Genomic DNA, 11,077 nt, shown 5'->3' with positions numbered 1-11,077 from the left:
AATCTTACAAAAATATTTGATGAAAATAAGAGAAATAGTTAATTTCGGAATTCCAAACTAAAGTAGATGGTTGGAATATTCAACTGAAATAAAACCATAAAAATTCTACTTCAGTTTTGCAAAACTAATTAAACTTGGAAAGTATCTTAAGCATAAAAATCTGTTTAAAAAATTGCGTAGCGGAACTCTTTTAGATAAGCGAGCGTAACCACAACCCAACCCCTTAGCCATTGAACGCCACTGATCCACTCTCCTCATTTGTTCATTTGTTGCTTACCTACAATACAGACGAATACACATAATATGAGCCAACGCTCAGCGAGAATAACTGTGACTCACAAAAAGATGAGTAATGCGATGCATGATCCGGTTATTAGTGTTTTAAATTCTAACAGTGTCATGATCTTTCGTATCATAAATGTTATAATATTTTATTCGGGGTGCCCCTAGAATAATCGTACCAATTTCAGTGTACACTTTGGAAATGAACTACGGGGTTGCGATCTCTCATAGTTCGCACCATCTAATAAACATATCATATGAGAAAACTCTCTTTATGAGCCCATAGGTCGGCTCGAGAGAATTCTCTTAATACCTCCGTAGCTCGAGGCGGTACGACGCTCTTACTTATCTTATCACTTGATTATTTGCGTTACATACAAAGATGACATATGACATAAACATAAATAGAAGATGCTAATAATTAGAACATGTTATGCCAAAGTTGTACTAAACTCATACATAAACTCATCATAACCAGACATAACATAATAATCACAATTCACTCAATAACACATACACACATATAAGATATATCACACAATCAATCATATAACACATATTAACCAATGCATATCACACACTCATCGTAATTAATTTTAAACTAATCCGTATTGTAGTGAGATTATTCTCACCTTGTTTCGAAAACGTGCGACTTTAAACTATCGAACGATCAGAAAACGTCTTTGGCTCGGGACCTAAACGAAAGAATGACAATCAAGTTCTAATAATCACTTTTGGACGTAAAAAAAGTTTCTGAAAAAAGTCAGAGACATGACTCGAAAGTGAAAAGACAAAAATACCCTTTGCCCTAGGGTTTCGACAAAACATAAATCTTAGAGAAAAATTCTAGAAAAATTACAGAAGCTAGAGAAAAATAATTTGAACGTTTTCTTCTTCAGTGGCAAGATAAAATTCGGACTCCATAATAACGAATACTAAATAAAAGGCATAAAATGTAAAAAAGAGATTTTATAAAAATTTTGGAACCTGTCTGCGCACTGGTCCAAAATTAAAATTTAGAAATAGTTCTGCTAATTAAAAACTCATCAAAATTTCATCATATAATATAAACACATAAAAGTATCTTGTATAAAAAATTTATTCCAAAATACGTTTTCTAGGTATTTTAAAAAATACAAAACCATGCTTATTGAATTAAGGTAAAACTATATGCACACCGATTGTAAATGATTTTTATAAAATAAACCATTCAACTAAAAATCATAAAATTTTAAACACATACCGAAAACATCTATAATATTCAGGTATAAAAATTTCGAAATAAAATAATATTTGTAGCTGTATAAAATGAGACGTTAAATATACCAAAATTTAATCATCAACAAAAAACATGTAAAAGTGCACTTTCATGGAAAAAAAATGGAAACATCTCAGACCACTGACTTTTATAAAACAAAAACATTTAACCTTTCAAAAAAATGAACAAACATTTTTTTTAATACCAGAATTATTATTCTATAGAAAAGAGACCCAAAAAAATATTAAAAATAATGATAACTCGTACAAAACGAATAATAGAGTTTGTCTATGAAAAAGTTGTTCTAACCTTGTTTATGTCTAGAGGAAGGTTTGACAAAGATTTTAAAACACATCAAAACCCTCTAAAGCTTTTCTCCTCTAAACGTGTATGTGAAGGATTAAAAAGTATATTTTTTTTTTTGGACTATGGAGATAATGGAAAGGGAGATATGAGGAGACGGAAAGGCTGATGTTGTGTGACAAAGGATGGATGAAAGGCTTTAGTGTACACAAAGGGAAAAAAAATCAATTAAGTCTAAAAAAGGATAAGAAATATTTGAATAATAAAATTCTTTTTTTTTTTTTGAAACGTAAAACCTCTATTCTTACTATTGAAGAGCTGAGAATTGAATAGCAATTACACGATATCTTCAATGCATTCAATATAATGCGTTTTCAAGGATCAGACCGAATCCCATTAACAGTCATGCAAATAAACGCTTTCTATATATATGTACATGCAACATCATAATTCATATCATACCTTGTATTATATACCGTAAGTTTTATTATATACCGTAAGTTTTATTAATATATTTTCAAGTAATATATCAAGAGGTGATAATCATAATAAAAAATAATTTATATTTGTGAATTCACATCACAAATCTAAATTTCATCAACTAAAAAAATTTTGGGGTTTCACAAGGCGAGAGGGGGATGAATAATTTTTTGAAGTGATGAATTGGTTTGTGAGTTGTGACGATCGGAAATAAAATGTTTTTTTTGTGACGATTGGAATTAACGATAAAAAAGAGTTTTGTTTTGTTTGATAAATAATTAGGATACGAAAAGTTACGTCTAAATAATGAAAAAAACAAAAAAAAAAAGCTATGATGATGTGTCGTGATCTAATAAGTTAAAAAAGAATGAACAGTCTATTAACAGTGATTTTCTGATTCTGACTTATAATATATTATAGATCAATACATTACTTAAATTGTTAGAGCCTAAATTGCCTACAATGAAAGTTGTCGGCCACCTGATTTTCTTTCCATGGATGCGCTATGAGCCTATGACCGACTTTCATGCGGATATGAATTAAGAAAGAGACTAGTGTAAAGTAAAGACGTGATTAGCTTTATAATGGTCAAGCACTAACATTTACGCACGAGTCCAAGTCAAACAACTTAACAAACATGTCAATTAGTCCAAATCTTTTGGTCCAAAATTTTACGTCTCCAATTCAAAAAAGAAAAGCGATTAGATAATCTGCCCGGAGAGGCCAAGAGATCGCACTCTTCACTGGGTCAGGTGAAAAATAAAAAATTCCACAACATCAAAAACTTGCTGAGGCAGGTGCTCATTATTACCCGGGAAATAAAAAAAGGTGAAGAAAGCAAAAGCCAACAGAAACTAAACTTCTCTAGCCTTATTTCTCTACCATTATGAAGACAAGCTTGACAACTCATATTCAGTGAACTCAAATCCACATATGTTCTCTACGACATTCACGAACGATGATAGGCACGCTTGTTGGTGGCACCTAAGAAGAACGTTATTCAGATGCTAAAGTAAGTAAAACCAGAATTATATATAAATAAAATAAGGGAGATAATGATATTAACTTACCATGCCGTAGTCGGTAATTATCATCGAAATGTAATCTGAAGGAGTTGCGTCATATCTAGCAGTAAATTTCAGAAAGAATGCTTAGTCCATAGAGTTTAGCTGAATCACTAAGAGGTACAAAATAATACCATCGCACTTTTAGTTGTGCAAGATAAACCCCTGAAAAATTGCCCTATTTGTCACCAATTTCATAACATTTTCCCACTTTCCACCAAAACACTAATTTGTCCCAAAATACCACTGAGATATCAACATTGTTGACATCTCATAGTGAAGGGCAAAAATAGATGTCAACATTGTTGACATAGATGGTGACATTTTGGGACAAATTAGTGTTTTGGTGGAAAGTGGGAAAATGTTATGAAATTGGTGACAAATGGGGCAATTTCTCTTTTATATATGTGCCATTTTTTTTTTTTTTTTTTTGCACAATTGAACCCTCACTTATATATCTGCCATATAACACCCTGACATTCTAAACTAATCAATGAAACTACTTAGTTATGCAAAATTATACCCTCCTCGCTTTTTAATTTTCCACAAAATTATACATTGTCATGTTACTTAACTACATTGGATTTAGTATAAATTCACAACTACTAAACTCTAGTAGTTGAATGCTCTCAAAATAGTGTCATTCATCATGGAGTAAATGTAAGAACATGGTATAATTTGCAGAATTTTGAAATGTGGGGGTATAAATTTGCGCAATCAAAATGAGTATATTAAATTGTGCAGTTAAATTTAAAGGTATTTATTATATTTTTCTAGTTTCATTTACTTACACCAGATTCAGGTACTGTAGTTGCTCACTACTGGCCAAGTCATCATCCAAACAATTGTCTTCTAGTTCTTCTCTACCGGGAACCCTTTTAACGGCTTCTGGATTACCTGGAAGAGATGGAACAGATTTATCAGAGGAATCGAAGTGAAGAATCTAAAAAATCATCTACCCACTCCCTAGAAGAAGAAAAAACACGTACCGAGCTCATTTGAGCATATCGAATCCAGCTGAACCCTCTCATGGAATTTATACGCCTCACAACAGACCAAAACTGGCACACAGAACGCATGAGCGACCATAGCAACGCATGCGGTCCCGACTCTTGAGTATACCGTTCCGTTGGACAAAACCGACGAAGCGCCCAGAAAAACTCGGGTCACTTCGTGCATTATATAGGATACAGAGTTTATATTGGTGTAAGTACAATTGAGGCCGTTCCCAACCAACCTGCGGATATAAAGAAGTTTTTGGTCAAGGTAATTTTTTTTGAAAATTAGCCAGATCAAATAAATTTTGTTAAATTTTAACTGAAAAAAAAAAATAGTTAATTTCGGTTAACCTAACGGGAGAAAAATTCGGTTAAAACCATTAAAAAAAAAAAGTTAATCTGACCAGGAAAAAAAAAAAAAAAAAAATCCTTTAAAACGGTAAATCAAAAATTCGTTTTTACCTGCGGAGCAAGAGCTGCCCTTCGAGTTTCGGGCGAGAGTCGACTACCACCACTTGAAACTGCTTACCGAGCTCGTGCGCGTGAGTCAGAATCATCTCGACCGCAGAGGACGACCCGTACGTGAGAAGAACGTCACCGTCTCTGATCTTCGTGACGGCATATTTGACGATTGCCTTGTCGGCGATTACAATCTTCTCGTTTATGAACTGGTCAATATCAGACAGAAGCGATGCTTTTGCTTCGGACTCGGACGTAGAGAGGGGTATTTTGGAGATTTGGCTCTTGAGGAACCTGATCGCGTTGCCCATGCTCACCGAGAGGGGTCTACATTCTATGAGGAACGACACGTAGCTGCCTATTTTGGTGGTCAGGTCTCTGCTGAGGTTTTTCTCGGGTGGTGTCGAATAGCCTTGAATAGCTTCTTGGAATGCTTGAAGCATTGCGATGCAACGGGCGTTACCACCCGATATATCTCCTGATAGATACTGCAGTCCAACCTTGCATAACACAGAAACACAAATTGTTGTTTTCCCCTCAGTAAAATACCAAAGTACGCTAAATCTATCTTTGGGACCCGGATTGTACGATGGAAAATGAAAATTTGAAGGAAAACATGGGATAATCAAAATTCTCTGTTGTATCTAGAGGTCAAAGAAATTTTGAGGGAAAGAGGATGAAACCCTTGGTTTGAATTTTAGTTATACACTTTACCTCAAATTTTAATACCCTCGAAATTTTCCAAAATCCAAAGGATTCAAAGACAATACAATGAATTCTCATTTTTTTTCCCTCTCAGAGCAAAAAAAGTAAGATGGATGGAAGAGAGTCTAGCTAACACAGCCACCTTTATAATCACTAGATTGAGAGCAATCTACAATGGAGACTACTACAATTTTTTTTTTTTTTACTAAAAATGAGATATCAAATTTTTAAGTATTTCATATTTTTTTTGTGCTCCAGTGGTGTATTCTAATTCTTATACTATTTTCTTCTTAGAAAAGTGGAGCCCATCTCTTATAAAGTATTATGAATAGCAACCCGTCTTTATTGCTAAACTTAATACCAAATGACCCTCTCCATTGGAGTATATTCTTTTAAAATGTCTGCTAAATTTTCTATTTTGCACAATTTTTAAGCACTCAATAAAAGATGCTCTTAGATTTTCATTATAAATTTTCAATTGAAAAGAAATAAAGAATGATTACCTTGTACACGGAAGGATGCACAGGATCGAGTTGGAAGAACTTGGATTCAAGATCTGGAAGCTGAGTTCCATGTTCGTACTGAGGCAAGTGCCTGAACAACTCAACTCTGTTCCTAGCCTCCGTTTGGTGTACCACGGCCCGCCTTTTCAGCTTTTCCACTCGGCTCTTATCGTCGTATTGCAAGCGCGGCTGAGGGACATCTTTCTTTCTCTCCTTCTCCGCCGGGCGATCTGAACCCTTCTTTTCAGAAGCCACAACCGAAGAAGCACTGTCGTTCTTCTGCAAAGTTGGCTTCGTAGCCTTGACACGCTTTACATTCACCGAAGCCGTGCTTCCCTCAGCTGAAAATGCAAGACAATGAAGAGACTGAAGGGATAGGATTCAATCAGATATCCCAAAAGACGAGAAAAGGGGTTTCATGCGAACCTTTTGCAGCTCGTTGAGCTTCTTGAAGAGCACGCCTTTCAGCTTTTGTGGTCTTCTCTTTCGCTGGCTTTGAATCGTTTTGCGTTTCGACAGAAACTCCTCCGCCTTTTCCTGCATTAGATTAGCATAAATTGTCTCAGAGTACTCAAAAAAAAAAAAAAAAAAGTTTGAAGCACTCTCTTGAAGCATTAAAAAAACTTTCAACATCTCACACATGGGAGTCAATCTTTGATCCAAACAGTTTCCACTTTCCCATGAAACGCTCGATCATTGGACACACAGATATCCAGGAAAATTCCATACTTTACTTTAATAAACAGTTTGTGATATTTATATGCTCTAAAAAGAATTGCTTTTTAAGGTGCACATCATCATCTGATACCATTTCTCTCACCAGTCCGCCTCAATATTTTATTATATTTTCTCAAATCTACAATACAGTTAACTAAACATCCAAATCCTGAAGCTGAGTTCACAGCAGAAATTTAAATCAATTAGTGTTGATGATAAGAAATTGGGAAACGTTCTTCTTACCGGCGATAATAGGAGGTATGTTGACAACCGACACGGTGGTGAGCTCACTCGCCGGAACGCTACTCGCTCTCACGGCCGTCAGATCGAATCCACCACCCGGAAACGACGACGACGCCGCCGCCGCCGAAGCCCTCGAAAATCTTCCGCCGCCGACTCTGAGCGCTCGTCCCGGAGACATTTCTTCCCCTGCCGTCCTTCTTGCGAACGGCGACGACACCGCCGAGGCCGTCGGAGAAGTGGCCACCTGAGGATGAAAAAACTCCGACGGATTGTAGCTGCTGCTGCTTCTACCGGCGACGGAATCTCGCGGGAGAGGAGGCGCCGTAAGATGCGGAGGGACCGGGCACGGCGGCGGGATCATCACCGGCGAGAGCGAGTTGAACGGCGAAGTTGCTTGAATCGGGGCGGAGCGTTCCGGCGGCGCAAAGAAGCCAACTTGCCGGACCTTAGGGTCGATGACGGTGCGGGGATTCCGGCGAGAGTCCATCGCCGAAGAGAGAGGTGTGTCAGTCAGTTAGGGATTAGAGTTGGAAGCGACATTGGAGAGTTGTTGAAGTGGGAGAGGAATGGACATGGGAGAGAAGAGGCCGGGAATATCTGAGCTGATGGGCTTCAGTGAGAGGGAATCCAGGGAAATGAGACACCAGAGAGTTTTTTTTTTTTCATCAGTAACTTTCTCTCCGAACCGGTTTGCGTTTATTATAGACCAATATAAAAACCCATTTTCTTTTACAGTTAATTTTATTATGTTAATATCCTTTTTTTTTTTTTTTTTTTGTAAACCCATTCACATGGAAGCACTTTGGCACACCATTTTATTACGAGAGATTTGCATCAAAGTCACTTCTTATTAACAAAATTGTATCTATGTCACCATTAAAAAACGTGTTGCAAGTAAGTCACTCTTATTTATTATTAGACCAAAATACCAAGTAGAACCAGAGTTAAATATTTACAAAACCAAAATAAACTAGAAGAAAAAAGTAGAACAACAGTTAAATATTTACAAAACAAAAGTAGACTAGAAGAAGAAAGTAGCGCCTCGACTCCGTTGGATAACTTATCGGCACCGTTCTCGGCCGTGGCTGCCTTGGAAGACGCCGCTGCCTTGCCTCTTCGCTTCGCCGCCGTAAAACACACACCAACTTCTTCAATGTGTATTACTTGTTCGACGCGTATTACCTGTTCGATGAAATGCCAAATTCAAAAACACGACTTCAATTCATACCTCTTTGGAGACGATATAGTGTCTTCCGTCAGCCATTCCGTTTTCAACGAAGGTCTTTGCCGCGTAGCCAATTTATTTATCCGTTGATCATCTCATTGTCAAACCTTGAAAACTCATTCATTGATATTTTTTTCGCCCCAAGCTTAGGGATTGTTTTCCAATGGAGTGTTGTTGTGTTAGGGTTCCGATGATCGGAAAGAAAAGAGATCGGTCCGAATACATCGACGATTTCCTGAGCGGCTCAGCTCCGGTCGTTTTCAGCCCCGTTCCGGCCACCAAATCCACCGTCCTCTCATCACCATCGCTTCTGCCCCCCTTCGACCTCGACCCCTCCGGAATCCCCGTCGGAAACCGTCTGTGCTGCCTCCGCTTCCCCGGCATCGTCTTCGACTCCTTCGTCATCTTCTTCCCCGTCGGAACGAACTCCCACCATCACCGGATCCGAAGAATCTCTGCGATCCCGAACTCCGGCGAAGGCGGCGACGGTGAGTTCATCAGCTTCGTCATGGTCGAAACCATGTACTCCATGGACTGGTTCTCCGTCGAGACCGGTCCGAATCTCCACCGACGAAGACAAACACCGAGAGAGATCGGAGCACGACGACTTCGAGGCCGCAGGAAGGCTGGTTCTGTGATTTCGGCGAGAGCTCCGGCGAGGATTATGGCGGCGGTGGCCTCGTCGGAGCGGCGATCGGCGCGGTGGTCGGAGCTTGAGCTAGAGAGATTAGGGTTTGGGAGGGAATTTGATGAGAGATTACGGTTTGGGTATGGATATGGATTCTTGTTGGATATAAAATAGAATGGTAATTAAGACATAGTATAGGTGACAAATATGCAAAAAAAAGACACGAATGCAATTTAGACTCATTTGTGATACAAATGAAATAATGTGCAGTTGTTGTGACTTCAACAGCAAATTCTACTTTTGTTCTCTCAAAGTGCTTCTTGAAGAGAAACTCAAATACACGATCGTTTTTGCACCATAATCCTCTCGAGCTCATCTGGAAATCACTAAAAAAAAACCAAAAAAATTATCAAATAACCTAAAAATAAGTATTGATTCTCGTATTAAAGGATCGAGATAAGTGTAAATGAATCGCATTTATCAATAATCTGTAGATTGAAAACATCGCCGCAATCGTGACAGTGAACGTGATTCTCATGCGAATGCCGTTCAATCTGAGCCTGCACATCCATTTTCCAAAGACCAACTCGATATTCTTCAGCAACTCATTACCAAGGTCACATGTTATAACGCTTCTAGAAAGCAAACTGTCCAAAAACACTCGTGTTCTTCATGTGGCTGACAATCAATCTTCTCCATGGATTGTCGATTTCGGTGCATCAAATCACATGACATGTGATAAATCATTGTTCTCCTCATTTTTATCTTCTAATCACCATCAAATGGTACGTATCACTGATGAGACACATACTAAATTGGCCGGTCCAGGAGATGTTACGCTTTCTAATCTTATCACTCTATACTCGGTTCTCTTCGTACCGAATTTGGATTGCAACTTAATTTTTGTGAGCAAACTGTACAATGATTTAAATTGTGAGACTAAGTTTTCTACTGATTGTGTTTTTCAGGACTTGAATATGGATAGGATGATTGGTAGTGCTAGACTTTGTGACGGCCATTATCTCCTTGATGTCCTTAGAACCTTATTCTTCAATAATGAGTCAGTGTCATTTTTTTAGTAGATCTGTTGGTCTTAGTTCAATGTGTAAGCCAAATAATGAAAGTGTTGTCATGTTATGGTACATCCGTCTTGGTCATCCAAATTTTTTATGTATGAAACGGTTGTATGCTTCAATATTCCTTAAAAAGGCCCCATCTAAAAAAGGCCCCAAAATTTCGAGAGGGGCAAAGGCCTAAGGCCCCATCTAAAAAAGGCCCCAAAATTTCGAAAAACTTATTACCTCAAATATTGTATTTTTAAACTAATTCCTGATAATACTTAGATAGCTGTTTTTATTCCGAGAATACCTTATTTAATTCTAAGAATATATCATTTATTGTTTTTCTCTTGTTTAAACTTGCTTCAAGTGTGATAACTACAGTAGGTATCTTACGATTTAGTTGAGCCGGCTCTGCATTTGGAGACCCACCTGTATACCCAATATCACAGGGGCTCGTTGGTCTTTTGTTAGTTGATGATCACACTAGATTATCGTGGACATTTCTAATGAAAGAAAAATTTGAAACCTTACACATTCTCAAGAATTTTTCATGACCTCCTGGTAAAGAACCAATTCCATATATCAATTCAAATACTCAAAACAGACAACACAAGACATTTCTTTAATTTGAATCTCAACCTTTATCCTCAATCTCTAGGAGTTGTCCATCAAATTTCTTGCGTTGATACCCCTCAACAAAACGAAACAGCTGAACGCAAAAATAGACATATCCTCGAGGTTGCTCGGTCACTGCTCTTTCAAACCAACATCCCTAAAAAGTTTGGGGGTGAAGCAGTCCTCACTACAACCTATCTCATAAACCGTTTGCCATCTTGTATCCTCAAGTTTAATACTCTCATTCAATCCTTTCAAAAGCACTTTCCTACCTCAAAATTAGCTATGTTCCACCAAAAATGTTTGAATGCACTTCATTTATTCATGTTTATTCCTAGCAACGGGGAAAGCTTGATCCATGTGCACTTAAATGTGTATTTGTTGGATACTCGGCTACACAAAAGGGGTATAAGTATTTCTCTCCATCCATCCAAAATTGCTGACCAAGAATGAGAGTCAGGGGGAGAATAAGAGTCAACGAGAATTGCGAAATTGGATTTAACACCTCGACCTTCACAAAATCATCTTGATTCTAC

At 37.7% G+C, this 11,077-nt stretch overlaps 1 protein-coding gene across 1 annotated transcript; it reads right to left on the bottom strand.

The window, feature by feature from the left end:
* Positions 1-2,967: 2,967 nt before the first annotated feature.
* LOC149408219 (NagB/RpiA/CoA transferase-like superfamily protein) lies at positions 2,968-7,711 on the bottom strand. Its single transcript, XM_089616295.1, has 8 exons — positions 7,013-7,711; positions 6,479-6,589; positions 6,053-6,393; positions 4,848-5,344; positions 4,377-4,624; positions 4,179-4,284; positions 3,394-3,448; positions 2,968-3,307 (listed from the first exon to the last, which is right to left on the bottom strand). The coding sequence occupies exons 1-8, from the start codon at positions 7,497-7,499 to the stop codon at positions 3,245-3,247; spliced, it is 1,908 nt and encodes a 635-aa protein (XP_089472421.1). The 5' UTR covers positions 7,500-7,711; the 3' UTR covers positions 2,968-3,244.
* Positions 7,712-11,077: the final 3,366 nt, after the last annotated feature.

Source organism: Urtica dioica, chromosome 1, assembly GCF_054948205.1.
Source record: "Urtica dioica subsp. dioica isolate 48M chromosome 1, U.dioica_male_clone48M_v1_H2, whole genome shotgun sequence".
Taxonomy (NCBI): domain Eukaryota; kingdom Viridiplantae; phylum Streptophyta; class Magnoliopsida; order Rosales; family Urticaceae; genus Urtica; species Urtica dioica.
This window is presented reverse-complemented; position numbering and strand designations above follow the sequence as displayed.

What these genes read in the sequence shown, in the direction of transcription:
- LOC149408219 (XM_089616295.1), bottom strand. Translation starts at nt 7,499, where the DNA reads ATGGACTCTCGCCGGAATCCCCGCACCGTCATCGACCCTAAGGTCCGG. An exon ending in CATACCTCCTATTATCGCCG is followed by an intron (nt 6,590 to 7,012) that starts GTAAGAAGAACG and finishes AATCTAATGCAG; the next exon opens with GAAAAGGCGGAGGAGTTTCT. An exon ending in AGCTCAACGAGCTGCAAAAG is followed by an intron (nt 6,394 to 6,478) that starts GTTCGCATGAAA and finishes TTGCATTTTCAG; the next exon opens with CTGAGGGAAGCACGGCTTCG.